This window comes from Lathamus discolor, chromosome Z (genome assembly GCF_037157495.1).
Source record: "Lathamus discolor isolate bLatDis1 chromosome Z, bLatDis1.hap1, whole genome shotgun sequence".
In the NCBI taxonomy this organism is placed as follows: Eukaryota; Metazoa; Chordata; class Aves; order Psittaciformes; family Psittacidae; genus Lathamus; species Lathamus discolor.
In genome coordinates, this window is record NC_088909.1 from 81,813,837 (window position 1) to 81,832,735 (window position 18,899).

The window sequence follows — 18,899 nt, forward strand, 5'->3', positions numbered from 1 at the left end:
CTAACAACATTCTGTAAGGCTGCGCACAGCAGTGTGATTACTGCTGTAACAGACTAGTGACATGACTTGCAGTTTTGCACACTCTGTACAAAGTAATTTGTCATGAAAGTGACTCCAGGTTTCTTCAAATACAGGGGGGAAAATTCTGTTTCTTGTTGTACATTATTTTTAACTTTCAGTTACAGAATTACCCCAAATCTGCACTGGGCAAAAGACACTCCGCATTTGCTAGAGTAGCTTACTTTTACTAAAATAATTTTCTTCTAAGTAACACACAGAATAGTTTGTCTGACAACAGTTTTATTCCATAGGGATCGATTCAGAACAATGGTAAATGTCTTGGGAGATGCCTTTGGTACAGGAGTAGTGGAGAAGCTCTCTAAAAAGGAGCTGGAACAGATGGATGTCACCTCTGAAGTCAACATAGTCAATCCTTTTGCCTTGGAAACAACGATCCTTGATAATGATGAAACAGAGACCAAGAAATCCTATGTCAACGGAGGCTTTGCTGTGGATAAGTCTGATGCCATATCCTTCACGCAGACATCTCAGTTCTAAAGCCAGTAGCTTTCAGGTGAAACAGGAGCATTAAAGGACATGGCCATATGCAGTATCTCAAAAAATTAAAGCCTAATTGATAACTAATTACTTCTTACATCCATTTGATTAACCACATACAGATTCGTATTCTCCTTACCAGTTCTGCCCCCTTCTCATCACCTTTCCCAACAACTTGAACTCACCACTTTTAGTCCTTGCTGATAGGTTGAAGAAGAAGACAGTTGTAAAATACTTTTTTTTTCTTTTTTTTTTTTCCCCCCCAAGAATATACACTATTCCTGAGGCTATGAGATGCCTCTTTGGAGTCAGCATGCTCATAAACAGGTATTTTAGCTGGGACAGCCAAATGTGTTTTACTCAGGAGTAGTACAGCATTTCACATGTTACCCACATTACAGAGCACCCGTATGAAGTCCCTTTTAACATTCTTGCCTTCTAAACAGATTGCACTGTACTTGACACCTACTGTAACTTGCATGTGCCAAAATACTCATTTTTGCAGCTGAGGGGATAGCACTTGGGTGATTCAGGAAGTAACAGACCAGGAAGGCCTTGAAATAAGTATTTGACTGTGAACAGGGCTTCATTTTTCTTTACTTGTGAAAAAATTGGGCATGGAAGAATTTCCAGTGTTTATGCAGCTAGTTTTCCCAATGCCTTCCATGTGAATGCCAGCTGCTAGGAATGCCCTTCCGATGTGAAATAGATTGCTGTGGGTTTGCTCTTCTGGCATTTGCAGAGCTTTTTTAAAGTGATACTTCACTGATTTAGGTCACTTTGATGGCCTCCTAGCACTTTTCCATCAGAAGTAGAAATAAGTCTGTTCACCTTTGACGCTAACCAAATATTTATCAGCCCAAAGGTAAGCAGGGGTCATGAAGATGGAAATAGACTATATAGCAACACATAGTGCAAATTCTAACCCTTTCCTCGTTGGGATAAGGAGGCATACGTTTTTTAGAAAGAAGCCACTGTCGCAAAGCTTTTTACACAGACTGGTTGGTTTTTTGCTCCTTGGTTTTGTTTGCCAGTTGAACACCCAAGTTTGTAGCTGCAATACTACTACAGTGCCAACATGTCAGCTAAACTGTATCTTATGAAGCATTTCTGGACCCAGAAAGTCATGTCTTCAGTTGGCTTGCTATAGGGTAAGAAGCACCAAGAATTTCCTCATAAAAATCTGAATTTTCTGAAACATTTTATACAAGATTTCCATGGTGCAAAAATCAGTCTCTCAAGGGAGGAGTTGCTATTAAAAATTTTTTTGCCTTGCATATTAGACTTGTGAGCCATTTTATATGTAAACTGAAATTCATATACAGTTCTTTGTTTGTAAATAAGCTTGTGGTAAATTTAAAATTGTACTCATATGCTAACAAAAGCTTTCAAGTTCTTGCAGTGTTACGTACTCAATTCAGTCCTACACTTTTGTACTTAAGTAAAACAGAAGCGTGCCAAAGAGAACTGATTAAGAACAGAAGAAAATAGTTACTGTAGGTTTTGCTTAACTGCACCTTAAATCAACAAGTCAGTGTGATGTAATACTGTATTTAGATAGAAGTTTGTAAACTGTTTGGAAGTGTTAATCTAAGTAATGGTATGTTTATACAAAATGAAGAAAGTGTACAGATTGAGGAAGTCAGTCTTTTACCTGTGCAGAAATGATATGAGACAGTCTTAATTTGTACAGCTTTGCCTGTGGGAGATAGAACCCCACCAGTTTCCAACTAGCCTATAATCTACGCTTTGTCTTTCCTTTTTTGAGTTAGTCTGTTATGATCACCCCATTATATAGTCACACTGTTGTGATGTACTGTGAACAGTGTTCCTAACGTGTTCTAAATAAATAAATAAATAAACACTCTCTTTACTCTTGTTTTAGCCTGCCGTGCTTTCCTCAATGTAGAATACTGAATTCCTCTAGCTTTAGCAAGAAAAACAGAACATAAATTTAGGATTTATGTTATATTAGCTAGTGACTTGGCTGTGGCTTCGGCAAGAATTACTCTTCTTCCAGTAATTGCTTCAGAGCACAATGCTGAGATTGTAAGAAAGTCCCTGAACTATGAATTATCTGGGTTAGAAGTATACCATTAAACATACTCTATGAAGGGGATTTTTTATTTATTGTTTATTTATTGTTTATTTATTTGGATCAGATTCAACTAAGGAGGGGTTGATGGTGCTGCTTTGCCATCTATTTCCCACCAACAGACCAAAGCAGATACTGAAGATTCCGTTAAGTTCAAGGATGATTTTCCTGACACAGTATTCTGGGTATGAACTTTATATATATGTGGAAACATTGTGCATGGGCACATCTTCTCCTGGTCTGGAAGCTCTGGAGATGGTGGAGAGTCTCCCATCGGAAAAGCACCTACAGGTTTTGACCTGTTACCCCGTGTTGTTACATTTCTGTGGGGTCTCTGAAGCTGCAGAAGCTATCATAGGATTGGACCCTGTATTTTGAATAGTGTATGTGCCTTTAAGTCATGGAAGACAAGGTTAGTCACACATACATTCCTGCTGAAATACTCTGGGACTTGTAGTTTACTCTTTATGCTGAGAAAAGCAAGCACCTGGACATAAACATAGACATGCACAGCCCAGCTGTATCAGCTCCACAGGAGTTTAAACTTGTTACGGCTTAAGTCCAGCTGGCAGCTCAGTACTGTGCAGCCACTCTCCCACATCCCCCCCACCCCGGGATGGGGAAGAGAAATAGACAAAAGGTAAAAACGTGGGTTGAGATAAGAACAGTTTAATAATTGAAATAAAAGTAAAATATTATTATAATAATACAATAGTAATATCAATAGGAGGAAGGGAGGGGTGAACCCTGCCCCTCCCCAAACCCCACAGGTGATGCTCACCGCCCACTGACAATGCCCAGCTTGTCCCCAGGCACCAACCAGACCCTCCCAGCCAACTCACCCCAGTTCCACCACTCCCCCAAACTCAGGGTTAGGTCTTTCCCCTATGTTACTGTTTCAGGCCCCTTTTGGCTGTGTACAATGTACCTTGGGAGCATCTTGCGTGACCCGGCAGGTGAGATGACTAACAATGGAGCATGCACAGCTGTGCGGAGCTACAGCCAGGCAGAGTTTTCCTGGTTTGTAACTGCAGAGCACACAGAAGTCAGGCCTGCCAGGGCACAGGAGGCAGACCAGGCAAGGGGCAGCAACCAAGCCACAGCACCTTGACCACCAGAACAGTATTGCATGCTGAAAGAGCAGAAAGTGTAATGGAGGAAGGCCACAGACTGCCTACAAGTATTCTTTCTGGAAGCCAATATCTTCATCTGTGGTTGGCAAAACTCTGAGGAGACAGTATGTTTTTTCTGATCAAGTACTTTTCATAGTGTTTATCAAAAGCTGCACTGTTCTTGAGAGTCTGTATTGGCCTCCAAATGCCTACATCATCACCAGCATTCAGAAGAATGTGCGAGGAGGAAGGAGTAGCAGAGAGAAGCTGTTACGGGCTGACCTTTATCACCATTCCTCATCCTCTTGAGCAGCTCAGGGGCTGGGGGGAAGCAGAGGAGTCAGCGATGAAGGAGTGAAGTCAAACCTGCAAAGAAGGGGCTTTGGGTTGGGTCCTGGGCTCCTCAGTGCAAAAAAGACAAGATGCTGTTGGAGAGGGTCCAGCGGAGGCCATGAGGGTGATGAGGGGTCCAGAGCATCTCTCTTATAAGGAAAGACTGCAGGAGCTGGGCCTGTTTAGTCTAGAGAAGACTGAGAGGGGATCTCATTAATGCATATCTCAAAGGCGGGTGCCAGACTCTTTTCAGTGGTGCCGAGCAACAGGACAAGGAGCAATGACCATAAACTAAAACACAGCAAGTTCCACCTCAACACAAGGAAGAACTTGCTTATGTTGCAGGTGGCAGAGCCCTGGATCAGACTGCTAAGGAGGGTTGTGGAGTCTCCCTCTCTGGAGACATTCAAAACCAGACTGGAGACGTTCCTGCTTAACCTGGTCTAGGTGGCCTTGGCTTGGCACAGGGGCTTAACTAGATGATCTCCAGAGGTCCCACCCAGCCCTGACAATTCTGTGATCCTGTGGGTGAGATTTTGTTTTTAACCGTCCAACTGTGTTTTTACTTTGCAGACAATTAATTTTCCTGAAGTCGAATCTGTTTTACCTGTGACAGTAATTGGTCAGTGATGTCCTTATCTCAACCCTTGAGCTTTCCCATCTTGTTTCCTGTCCTGTTGAGAAGGTGTGAGAGAGTGGCTGGGTAAGCAGCTGACGGCTGGTCCAGGCTAACCCACCGCAATAATATATACAATATATACAAATGCAGAATTATAAATAGAAAGGAGTGAATAAATGCTTATAAATATGTATTTTAGTTATTTACACACACACTATGCAGTGTACTACATGACGTAGGTACTACTGCTATACATTATACTATATAATAGATAACATAAACACGTTTATTACGATACAGAAATATGAATATCCCTAAAAGCAAAGGTATAAAATGGGCAAAACATTCTTTAATAAGAGCTAATGGAAAGAATAGGCCAGGGGAGGGTCCTGCACTTTACCAGGCTGCAGAACAAGTGCTACATCTGGGGGGGCGGAACTTGAAAAGGACAAAGGGACACCAAAAGGGTGGTGGGGCACAGACATGTTGGGATATGCCTGATACGGGGTATGCTACAGAGCCCTCCCAGGAGACCACCAGGAGGCCCCTGGTGCAAATCCTGTCACATGCAGAGGCTGATTCCTTGCGTGGGATGGTTTAGTGTGAGGTGTCCCTGCCCATGGCAGGGGGTTGGAACTAGGTGATCTTGAGGTCCTTTCCAACCCTAACTATTCTGTGATTCTATGATTCTGTGAGCTGGACCACAAAGGAAAGGACCTTAAAGGAAACCCCCAAACAAACACGTGAATGAGAAGAACCAGCTGATGGGCTTGTGACCCACACACCGGCTTTTGAAGTGTCACACAGTGAGGGCAGGTGGTGGGCAGACCTTCCTTTGCCTGTGGTTGTGGGGATCTTCCAGCCACCTGTAAAGCCACTACAGGCTGCATATGTTGCCTTGTCCTTAGGGCAATGACCTTACAAAATGTTTCAGGAAGGCTGGTCTGACTGAGGAAGGGGGAATTAGGACCTGGCCATGATTTGTGTGCCTTCTTGTCTGGGCCTGCAGAAGCCAAAGAAAAGAGCATAGCCACAAAAGTGACAGCAGTGTTCAAGGAAACGAAACGCCTGGAGAAGTCTGACTGGCAACCAAGTTCCCCCATTTCCTGTCAGCAAATTTTCTCTCGAGCTAAATTGATTGCTCTGTGTTTCATTTCACAAGCATGTGTAATAGCATGTGAGCAGGCCTCTGCCACAGCTTCTGTTAGCAGAGATCTACCATCTTCCTGGGGAGGTGGGAAGCTTTGGGGCTATAAATTACCTTTTTGAAGCTTCTGAAAGGAGAACTGCTGGTCTCAACAGAAGCCAAGTGATAACCTGGCTTACAAACCAGGATGCTTATAGGTTAGAGAAGGCAGCAAGAAAGCACTGTAAGAGAAACAGGTGGTTGTGGCAGAGGTCAATGCAGTATGGGAAGCAGAGTTGGTGGATATGCAACCATTTTCCATCATGATGATGGTGTTGGCACCCCATCAATAAGTGCATAGACATTCAAGAATTAGTTTCTGATATTCACCACCTTATAATGCTTGACAGATGTTAATATTTTCCTTTTCAGCCACATACATATGCAATTGAAGGAAGTTGTATATATCTTCTCTCTTTTCCCTCCACCTGGAGGAAGAGTGCTAACATGTTAGGTATAACAAACATAAACCAGTGTGTGGACATGCAAGTAGAAGTGAATGTAGTACATGTTAAGGGATCTTCACCTTCACCTTTTAACTGCCTTATTTCTCATAGAATGTGTGATGGGTCATCACCATAATCTTACTCATTATGATTTCAGAAGTTTTTACATCTTGCTGGCAATATTAACTCAGTTGGTTTTGCAAGCAAAAAATCTCCTGACTAGCTGTGTGCTGTGCCCTCCAAGCATCATGCTGCCCACCTCATAATATACCAGTGATGTGAGAGGTGCAATACAAAACCTTTGTTTTCAGCAGTGTTGAAATAATGGGATAAATAACCTTTGCAGCTCTCAGTACCCAAAGCCTGGGGAAGGCTGCTTAATTTCATGGGTAGAAAATTTAAAGAGTCTGAAACATATACTCAGGCTGGATACTTCTATGTGTACGAATTCACCACCATGGGTGATAAACTGCACATGTACTCTTACCTGTGAAGCTGACTAACAAAGTAGGCATTCCAGCCTTCGGCATTATGTGCTAGAAAAGATAGCCCCAAAACTCTGTCCAGAAACAGCTGAGTAAAGCCCACAACACATATTCTCCCATCCTTACTCAGCTTTCCTCTCTGTCCCTTCCTCTTCAACCCAATGGGCAACTGGTGCCAACTCCATGGCAAAAATGTAGTTTGGGTTATGTGCTGCAGTTTCCTGCATACATTCCACGTCATAGTTAATATAGCCCTGCCTCTGGAATTTCGATCACCGGCATCAAACACCAGTGGTGGTTGACACCGCAGATGTGTTCACAGCACAGTTAGTACCTCCAGCCTTGACACTGGTGATGTTTCTCTGCACGGGTTCTAGACTCTTCACAGAAATCTTAGCCAAATTGTCAGTTTGTTTTTAACAGATGGAGCCTTCTGCCTCTGCAAACACATCCCAGACCGGCACAGCAGCTTCCAGCTGGGGCACCTGATCTGTCCCCAGGTTCACTGCACAGCCATGAGGCAAGCAGAGCCAGCAATAATATTTACAGCTACAGCCATGGTTATACAATGTATGACAAATCTCAGGGAAGTTTCTTACCCCCAAATACCTTCCTTAACATGGTAAGAACGTTAATCCTGTAAAAGGAGGAAGCAGATCTTGCAATATTGAAGACCAGTATTTGGCTTGAAAGTCCCGCAAATGCTTCTCCCCTGCGGATGATAGTATGTTTACATGCTGCAGCTTCTCAAACAAGATGTCAGTCAACATGACCCTCCTGCACGCAGCCCACCCCAGTTTGTATGTAGGTCTCCTACTCTGCTTAGCAGTTCTGCTCCTGTTACATCCCTCACAGCTGTAAGCTCTGTGTAATGCTGCCGGAAAAACAGAGATTATTGTGACTGTTACTTAGATGAATTAAAACCCACCACTCTTTGTTCATGGTTTTGAATCGACGTATATGTCCTAACGGCTTTTACAATAATGGCAGCTGGGCAGAAAGACTCATCAGAACACAATTCTCTTCTACTTTGTACTGAGACTAAAAATTTCACAGCCTTTATACAGCGCAAATTAATAGTGTGAGATTACAGAGCTATACATGCCGACAGTTTCAAGACAGAGCAAAGAGTTATCACCAGGTTCAAACAGATGATGTAAATGATCAAAATCTGCTCTACACCCCAAACAAAATCAGCTTCATGCTGTGACACCTGATCTAAATTAACTAAGCTGTAGTCTACATATTGTCTAGTGTTGAACCTCAGGACCAGCCATTCCCACTGCTGAACATGTGCCATAGAAGCCACGGAGTGATCTGCCACCTCTTCCAGCACCCCTGGTACATTTGAGAGTGGGGTAAATGTGGGCATTCAAATGGCCCCTCAGTGCCCGGGGGTGCAGTCAGTGGAAGCCCTGGAAAGCATCCTTGTTGTGTTCAGCAGTCTTTTGCTTTTCAGGATGCTGCAGTAACTGGGAAATCCCTTCCAGGGGATCATCTTCTGCCCTGGTGGAAGACGTGCTTATTGGCCCACTAGGTTCAGAAAATGGTGTGAATTTTAGGTGTGCATATAAAAGCCTCCAGTTGGAGGCTACAAGCAATTGAATCGAAGTGAAGAGTCTGTATTGGGAAACTACCTTAAAATCTCCCATCACTGTCACTGTTCAAACAATGACACAAAAGCTCGCAGCTGGAGAACACTACATTAACCACTGTTTCAGTCACAGTCATTTAATCTTCCCCAGAGCACATCTAGCTGAAACCAACTCTGAGTAACTCCCATTGACCAAGCTGTACTGATCAATGGCACAATACGGCAACCATACCAATTTTTAAGAGGAAGGTGACAGTGTGCCTAAGACAAGTGCTACACAGGCTCTCAGTGTAATAATATCTGGCCTATGATATTTGCAAACACAACAGAAGAAAGTTTGGACGAAGGTAAACAGTCAATTCCACAGCACAACAGTCACAGCAAAAAAAAAAAACAAAACAAAAAAACAACAACCAAAACCAAAAACCTTTAATAGAGAAAAATAATGGTGCGTCTTGGTGTGGACTTTGCTGAGCTGCAGCCAGGATGAGCAAACAGTTGTGGCAGTTGAAGAGCAGTCCTCTGAATTCAAGGCAAATGAAGGAGTTCTGAAATCAGTAGAAGCCCCTATTCACAGAATAGCTCAATAAAGGGACAACATGTTTAGGTAGAAAGAGGAAAACAGTACAGTGCATTGTAAAGATGCAGTGAAGAGCAATAGAGGGAAAAACACGTAGGTTCTGAACTGGTAAAGAAATGACAACAGTGGAGCAAACACAGACTGCAAGTGCAATCAAAGAGAATATGCATAGCAATACAGTTACAATGAACAGTTTTTAGAGGGCTACCCATGCCGCAGGAGTTTGCAAGAACTTTAGCCCTGAAGAGCTTGGTCACAAGCAACCTGGAGTCAAGTTTGCTTCACTAACTGCATGATGCATTAGCAAGACACACAGGAAGAGAGATGTGTATCTCACATTTACTCCCATTTCGAAATTAACTATTGGGACTTACTACTCGCAATATACACAAGTCTTCCAGGGCTCCTGCAGACCCAGAAGCATCTGTACTTACACTCTTTTTCCAGCTTATACTGGTTAAAGGAAAGATGTTCTGCACAAAGCCTGGCCCCTCAAATTGACCTCTCTGCCCTTTCTGTATTGTCTTTCAGATGCCAAGATACATGTTATTAATCTTTTTTCATAACCTTCCAACTTAATCACCCAGTAAGTGACTCACTCTTGCCAAAGACACGAATTAGCTCTGCTTACACCCTCCTTCATGAAGTTCCTTGTAGGATGACATGTTCTCTTTCCCTTTTCTCAGCCATCCTGCTCAGACTGTTTGTTTTACAGGCATACGCACAAACAAACTCATTTTGATCAATATGCTTTCCCTGCTTATTAAAACAAAGCATCGAGCACCCAGCAGGGTAAATTTTCATTTCATCACCAGAGCTGCAGGCAGTGTATTCCAGTTAGTTTACAGTATTAGGCAAAAACACAGCTTCTTCTCCTGTTCAGTAAGCTCAAGATAAGGACTGCACTGCACATTAGCCAGAAGGGCACTGACCTTCATTTACCAAGAATCCTTTAATTTAAAATGCAGTGACTGTATGTTTTAGGCAGGTAATGGGGACTTCAATATAATAGAATGTCGCAAGAACATTGTTACAAGCTATCTTCTGTGATAAAGGCAGACATGATTAATACTTTTTATTTATCCCCTGGTATTACCATTAAGGATCAAAAACCTGTGAAACCATGTCATCGACCACAGCATTCAAAGATAAATCAAGAAAACAAGTCAATGCAATTCAGGTAAGGACAACTGTCACCATGCTGCAACAATAGGAGCTAAAATTATAAAAGCAATTGACTGCTCCATGGGTTTCCATGGCCACTGTACCTTGGTAATTTATTATTAAGTGAGAAATAATTACATGGTAATGGCACTTTCTGCATTTTCAAGGAAACACTAAAACTGCAAGGATTAGTTTCCCATAAGACTTTGTTTCTCTTTATAAACTGATGGTGAAAACCTATTAATAACAAAAACTTTTCTCCATGTGTTCACATCCAGAAATGTTGCCAGACACAACTCCACGTCAGCCATGGCTTTCTGCAAAAGCAGACCACAACTCCCTACTCCTCCTGGGTCACCTGCCGCAGCTTCCACTCCTCTTTTATGTCTGAGTTCACTTAGGAGTTCCTTACACACTCGTACCAGTCTCCTACTGCCTTTTTTTGATTTCCTACTTCTTTGAATGGAACTTTCTTGATCTTGGAGGAGGTGATCATAAAATCATAGAATCACAGAATGGTTTGGGTTGGAAAGGACCTTAAGATCATCAAGTTCCAACCCCCTGCCACGGGCAGGGATGCCTCACACTAGATCATATTACCCAAGGCTCTGTCCAACCTGGCCTTGAACACTGCCAGGGATGGAGCATTTACTGCTTCCCATTCCCATTTACTGCAACCCATTCCAGTGCCTCACCACCCTGCCAGAAAATAACTTCTTCCTTATATCCAACCAAAAACTCCTTTGTTGAACCCATTACTCCTTGCCCCATCACTAATGAACAGTCCCTCCCCAGCATCCCTATAGGCCCCCTTCAGGTACTGGAAGGCTGCTATGAGGTCTCCATGCAGCCTTCTCTTCTCCAGGCTGAACAGCCCCAACTTCCTCAACCTATCTTCATACGGGAGGTGCTCCAGTCCCCTGATCATCCTCGTGGCCCTCCTCTGGACTTGCTCCAACAGCTCCATGTCCTTCTTATCCTTGAATATCAATAAACTCTCACACAACCCTCTTCTTCCCTTGACCATATTCCACAGGATTTTTCAAAGCAGGTTCCTGAAGAGGCCATAAATGGACCTCTGGAGGTATGCCTATCCGATGCTGGATGAGATTGGCTAATTAAATTACTATGTTTGAAAGGTTTGCATGCTCATAAAAAGAATAAAGGCTCTTTGTCTGCTTAATAATTGTGTTATACATTCTTCCTCCTTACTGAAGAAACATTGTTGAAATTGGTCTTTAATAGATGTTCTGGATATCACCAGAGATAATGCATACAATAAAGGAGAGGAACTCCAGCTGAGAGCTGGTTCTTTTATCTCTATACATACAGCATTTTAATTCTTCCAAGGTTAAGTAACACTGTTGATTAAAATAAATTGAAAGCTGCAGTTACAGGAGCTGAACACTGGAGTACTGAAGTGGAAATAGAGTTCTGCCATTGCTTTTCATTCCTATAAATCACTTTACCCAAGGTGTTGAGCATGCACCATCATTTAAAATAGCTATTTTTAAAGACAATTACTTTGGTAATCTTCCAGCCGCTCAGATGTAATTTTTACAAAAGAAAATATTAAGACACTACAAGGTGATTGAAAAAAATCAGGGTTAATCTGATTCTGTCATTTAAATTAGGGCTGCTCCCTCTGTCTGTGAAGTTCTACACTAGCAAGTAGTTATCCAAGCCTTAGGAACTGGTGTGCTGCCTTTCGTTTTCTGATAGTCATACCAGATTTGAAAGAACAGCATATAACAAGAAAGAGAAGCCCTTTGTACATAAGGTTCCCATACTCCTAATGATCCATTCAAAAGGGACCAAAAGACATTGATTTAGACTCAAGTGACAAATAAAGGGTTGTTAACATAAAAGCTGAAAGAAATTCAACCAGTGTCACACACAAAGGCTATAAAATTCCTCCAGTCATTACTATATTACACTGAAGATTCAGCCGAGTCCTATGTTTGGTATGTGGAAGGTGTCATGGTGGGGGGGCTGCAACTAGATGATCTTGAAGGTCCTTTCCAACCCAAACTATTTTCTGATATTATATGGTAAAAGATGATAGAATGTGTAAGCAGATGTTAACTGTTTGCTATTTGTCAGCATTTAACCCTCTGCTACATTGCTGGAGAAAGCTTTTTATTTAAAAGTGCATAATTTGTGATGGATGAGATTTATTTGCACCCTCTAAGAACACAAGACCCTTGCCTGCAAGGGAGGGAATGCTCCCGATTTTTTTCAGGCAAGATTCTCTCAAGCTAATATAGCAAAAAGAAACTTACAGCTTCAGTCTTCCTTGGCCAGGATAATCAGGTTCTGGAAGTTCAAAACAACTGCCTAAAACTGGTGCAGAGTTCAAAGAATGTAACGTTTCCAAAATGAAGAGGGTGATGAAGGCCTACTCCATCTCAAGTAAAATAAGTGAAAATCAGTCAGCCAAATGTAGTCTGAAATTAGTGAAAAGGTTTCTAGCTATTAAAGTGAAATTCTGAGATTTAAACCTCTGCAACTGAAAGACTTAGCCTTCTGTTTTTCAGATTTTCATTCACTGTTATAATAGATACTGGACTCATTACAGCAGTAAATCTCTTGCTGTACAGCAGACAGTGCTTTAGAATGATCCAAGGGGTGCTTGAGACTACTTCAGCCAGCACGGGTTCATACCTGAACCATCATGTATCAGTTCATAAGTAGAGATACATCTGCTTTCAGAAGTGCTCATCTTCTTTCCTTAGCCACTCCTCTACATCTTTTGAGAACAAACTATTATTCTCAGAGAGAGAACTTTTGATCATGCAGGAAAAGAGAACAGTTGAGGTTTCTTTTTCAGTGCCTGTCCTTAGCAAGAGCTTTATCATGACTGGGTTTTAACTTTCAATCCAAATTACAATCTTCTGTTCATTTTTACACTAACACTTGAAATACAAATTTTGCAATGCAAATACGTAAGTAATTAGAGAGCAATGGACTTTCAAGTTAGTTTCTCTGGCTGCAAAACACAGAAAATGATGAAATGGAAGTAATACGGCTTTCAGAGTTTGTTTCTATGAAGACAGATGAAAATGACCTTCAGAGACAAGAAAACAAACCTAACTGGTGTGGGTTCCCTTTTTAGTGATGCTTATGCAAGATCTCAGGTTCGCAAGACATGTGGAAGCAACTTGATAACTCTCCTAAATGGAACTAATAACAACTCAGGAGCATGTACCCCTCTGAAAAGGTGAGAATGCAGAAAATCTGACTGATCATTTTGAATTCCCCATCTTTAAAATCTTACTGAGTAGTGAATGAGTGACTGCACATTACTTTCAGGCATGTGCTGAACCAACACATGAAACAATCTGGGACAATGAGAAGCTCCATTGTCCAAAGCAGGGATCAAACATAGCCTCTAGTCCCTTCAAAACATCCTAGAGTGAATTACACTTTTCATTTAAATGCTATATTGAAGGCAAGCTGACATGCCTTGAGTTTCTCTGCTGCAACCCATTAGGCTGCCTTTTAAGTATGTTTTAAATCCATTTAAATATTGTCCTGCTGCTGTCATTGGTCCAAGTAAGAGTAATGTAATTGCATTAAAAAATCAGGAGAAGTCTTAAAAATGGAGACAGCAATATTGATATATGTCTTGAACTCTGTAGCAACCTATCCTAAAACACATCAGCAAGGAAAGTTCTAACTAAAATCATAAAGCACACATTTACATATGATACCATTTGTATTCTAAGGAACTTCTGAACAATAATCTTAAGAAATATTACACTATTCCTCTAATATGGTCAGAAATATGTATTACACAAATAGAATCACAGAATGGTTCGAGTTGGAAGGGGCCTTCAAAGGTCGTCTAGTCCAACCCCCCTGCAATGAGCAGGGACATCTTCAATGAGATCAGGTTGCCCAGAACCATCCAGCCTGGCCTTGAATGTCTCCAGGGATGCCGCATCCACCACCTCTCGGGGCAACCTGTGCCAGTGTTTTACCACCCTCATTGTAAAGAATTTCTTCCTCATGTCCAGCCTGAATTTTCCCTCTTTCAGTTTAAAACCATCACACCTCCTCCTGTCGCAGCAGGCCCTGCTAAAAAGTCTCTGCCCGTCTTTCTTACAGGCCCTTTGTAAGACCTTAAAGGCCACAATAAGGTCTCCCTGGAGTCTTCTCCAGGCTGAACAAGCCCAACTCTCTCAGCCTTTCCTCATAGGAGAGGTGCTCCAGCCCTCTGGTCATTTCTGTGGCCCTTCTCTAGGACCCTCTCCAGCAGGTCCACGTCTTTGCTGTGCTAAGGACTCCAGAGCTGGATGCAGCACTGCAGGAGGGGTCTCACCAGAGCACAGTAAAGGGACAGAATCACCTCCCATCACTTCTTGTGATACAGCCCAGTATACAGTTGGATTTCTGGGCTGCAAGCACACACTGACGGCTCATGTCCAGTCCTTCACCCACCAGCATCCCCAAGTCATTCTCCTCAGGGGTGCTCTCAGTCGCTTCATCTCCCAGCCTGTATTGATACGGGCCCCCTTATCATCTCATGGTCCTACAGCCACCATGGAGAGTGATTTGGCAACTACATCAGCCAGTTCCCTCAGGCCTCTGGGGTGGATCTCATCAGGTCCCATATATTTGTGTATGTTCATGTTTGTCAAATTGTCATGATCCTTGGAAAAAATAACTAGTTCCTTGCTATTTCCCACTTTCTCTATAGCTGAATTAATCCAAGGAATTTACCTACCCACCAGGAAGTAATCTATCTAGTGCTGAAGTATTCAAATACATGAAAAGGGTGAAGAGCTTAATTTTCAGATGTCATTTTTGCACTTCCGAAGCAGATCTTCATGGTTGTAATTTTCACCCTCCCTGTCCAAAAACACCAATTAAAAAAAAAAAAAGAGAGAGAAAAAAAGCTATTTGACAAGCTAATAGAAAGAGGAAGTCAGTTCATTTTTATTAACCTATGGCAGCAGACCAGGCTGAAACCATGCAAAGCCAGGCTTCTTCATCTATGGAAGAAAACCCTTTTGTCTGCTATGAGGTTTTACTACTGAGCTGCTCAGCTCATTGGTACCTCATTTAAAATACGCAATTTTGCTTACCATAAAGCAAACACCCAGCCCGTTTCTATTCCTTCTCCACCATTACATAGTAATTTCTAAGGGGTTATCTTTCATACAGAACATGTGACAATACAGCTTGAGACTTGCTCAATGTACTTTTAAGTAACAGCAAGCAGCGCACTCACTAAAAAGATTTCACCAAAGAAAACCTAGTTCTTGGATGAAAAACACAGTGTTCTTATTTCTGTCTCCTCTCCTTTATTATATGCATATCTCTAAGGATTGAGATGAAAATAAACTAGATATAGTTATCTTAATACCTTACAAAATTAACTCAGAACAAGATGATAATTCCAATAAAAAACATTTCATTTTTGTAGCTTGTTGTATCTCACATATCAGAGCCCCCAGGCCATGAAGAATTTTATGGATTAATTCAAAATCCCCAAAGTGATCTGCTTGCTTAAATGTATAAAGTGGTTTTGCATAAACACCAATAAGTAATTCCAAATTCAGCAGCTTGCTAATTTGATCTACTAGGAGTTGATCATATTTCTCTGCCCACAATCTCTCTCGATGTTATTTGTGACCAACCAGATTGCTTCAGGAGCACACAGGTTATTTTTCTAAGGTAGCTGCCTGGAGTGGCTTGTGCATCATCCAGTACAGTGTGTTCTCCATTATGTGTTTGAAGACAGACTGCTTGCAGAGAGGTAAGAGACCCTCCCATTGACTGCGGTGAATGTTCAGGACAACTCCTCACTTGCTGGTTTGATTTTAGTCAACTGAATGGTTGCACTGCAGCAATCTTAGTTTCACAGGAAGTTTCCTTCTATCACTATAGAGACCTGTCCATCTGCTTTCTGCTTCCCTGTGCAGGGAGCTTCTAGTTGTGGTGCTTGCCCTTCTTTATAAAGGGAGTAGCCAAGAAGAATGTCTACATGAAACAACTTGGAGGATTCCCCCTTAAAAGCTCTATCTTGAATTAGGAGAGAACCGTGCAGAAAGACTGATTTGAGCTGACGGCTGAAAACACTGTGGCAGTGTGGTACTGTGCTTATCAGTTGTACTGTATCTGCGCCTGGTGTCAGTCCACACAGGCATACCCTAGGTGCTTCTCAGCTGTCCTGCTGAATCTCTGCATCAGCATGGAGCCACCTTTTGCAAGGCATGTTGTTATGTCATAATCAACTGGTACTGTTCATTGGAAAAGGCTGGTCTTTGTTAGACCAAGACCTTGCCAGAACCACTACTGCTCTCCACAGTATGGGCATTAATTTCTCCTCCAAAGTCTAAGGGCTTATACTCACAGTCTCTATATGGCATATGGTTGTGGTTTACATTTTGGGGTTTTTCTGCAAGCCTGTGTTACTCTGAAAAATCATTCTTACATAAAAGCATAACGGTGCTTGCCTAGAAAATTCAACATTTAGTTGAACTGAAAAACGACAAGATTTCATTAATTCACTTAAAATAAAATCCTGTGTATTTCACAATTATTCAAAGTATTTTATTAAAAAGCGATGTTCCAAGAACATCTATTAAAGACCCATTTCAACAAGTTTTTTTCAGGAATGATGAAGAATATATGACACAATTATTAAGCAGGCAAAGAGTCTTCATTCTTTTCATGGGCATGCAAACCTTTCAGACATAGTAATTTAATTAGCCACTTTTATCCAGAATCAGACAGCAACAAAGAAATCTCAGAGACAGAAAATGTAAATTCTAAATTAAATTTTGAGATTGAAAGATTTTGCCTGTGAGGAAGAGTTAGGTACAGCACAATATAACACAGAAAGAAGCCCCCACTCAGATGGAATAGAGGCAACAGTGTCAGCAGGCTCTTCAGGTCAAAATTCAGCAGTTACTGAGCTGTTCCACCTGCAGAAAAAAGAACAATTTCACTGCCCAAGAACCAGACTATCTGCAAGAGTGCTTTATCCGAAACAGTTCTAAATGATCTCTGAGAAAACTGGGCTTAAGAATAAGCTTTGACAAAGAGACTGTTCATAAAAGGTTTCAGACTCAGTCACAGGCCATTTGATGTGTTCTTTCAGAGTTAGCTACAGGTAGTGTCACAAAGATAAAGGAATTGACCCTGTGTCCCTAGTAAAATGAAAATTCCACTGAACTTGATGTAAGTCTTGTGTTAAGTGAAAACTCCAGGATGTGGCCCACAGGTTCTTCATGCTCCCTATTACTGTGTCAGCCGTCTCAACCTGGCTTTACAGAAAGCATCCTGCAGCTGAGGGGACAGCCCACACTCATTGTTCCCAAGAGAACCCATGTGAGGAATTGACAGGACAGGCGTGCCACATGTATCGTCACACGACCTACTCAGGACACTGGTTTTGTGTGTGATTTGTAGGGAAATGCTGAAGATTGCTTTCAGTTACATGCAGGCCCATCACCTGGATGCAGGCAGAATTCGGTCATATTTTACTCACAAAAGGTGAACGTCAACTGGAAGATTAAAATTAAGCAGGGTTATGAAAAACACTGATGCAAAACCCTGAGAATGAATCTGCTGGTATTTGGGAAGGATGTGTTTAGTCACTGTATTTGGCCTATAAAATTTTAATGGAGTCAGCCAATGCAGAACTAGATCATGCACATGGATTCTGCAAATGTTAACTGTGCTTAATTTACATAGACCGCTTTCTGGGAGTTTCACTGAGTTGAAGGATGAGAGCATCTGCTGTTTGGTTTGATGGCTGCATGCAAATATGCATTGGAACTGGGACTAAACAACGAAAAAATGTGCGGGAGTGTATCCCTGGAGAGAAAGGGGACTCTGCAAATATGGCACCTCACTCTGCAGCAGATCTCAATCACAGGTATGTCAGTCATACTGCCACCAAAATGGATGGCTACGGTTTTTACTGTGCTTTGCCAGTTTTACTTGCTCCGTTGGTACACCAGAACTGAAAAAGAGCAGAACTCAGAAACTGTGAAAGAGCTAGATGCTCCAATTCCATTATGATCCGCTAAAGTTTAATAGCTTAGCACCTGTTCCCTTTGAAAATCTAATCAGAAATGCTATACAAAATTCCCAATGCAGAATCTATCTTTTGTGCTGACAAAGACGCGCAAGTGAGGGAGATGCCCACCCCGTGAATTTACAGAAGAGCAGTTATTGACAGACTTTAAAAACAGTTTCCATGCATAAACATAAAACTAAGAAAGCACTAAATTTCATATGTCCATTTTAGGACCCTGAATTTAGAGTCTGGGTGACTGGATAGCGAAAAACATAAAGAGATGGCAGTCACAATCACCTGCAATTCACGGATGAGAAATAGGATTGATTAGACTATTTTCACCACAGTGTCTCTTGCTGATACTGTGGCTTATTTACTTTTCTTTCTCATCCTAAATTTAGGATATCAAAAGTCTAAGGCTTAGGCTCCTGATAACTCTATAACATCTACTTTACTCCTCTGAGTTGTCGTACAGGGAGAGCCTCAGAAAGACGTGCCATCTTTGGAGGAAATCAATCGGTTTCATTCTTAGAAGATCCCTAGAAAAAACACCTCAAGTTAATTCATTGCTTATCTTCAAGAGAACTGATAAAAGTATCTAGTCCAAAGCAAACCTCTCGTTCATGTCCAAAAAAGCTGAACCAGTTCAGGAGAACAGACACTGTCCTCTGTCCCTTGTAGTTTTCTCAAGA

At 41.8% G+C, this 18,899-nt stretch overlaps 1 protein-coding gene across 1 annotated transcript in view; it reads left to right on the plus strand.

Annotated features, from left to right (window-relative positions):
- Positions 1 to 2,431, plus strand: part of SLC1A1 (solute carrier family 1 member 1) — a 50,571-nt gene extending 48,140 nt beyond the window's left edge. Inside the window, exon 12 of the mRNA XM_065662761.1 lies at positions 312 to 2,431. Within this exon, the coding sequence (XP_065518833.1) occupies positions 312 to 558 (247 nt within the window). The 3' untranslated portion in view covers positions 559 to 2,431. The remainder of the gene's footprint in view (positions 1 to 311) is intronic.
- Positions 2,432 to 18,899: the final 16,468 nt, after the last annotated feature.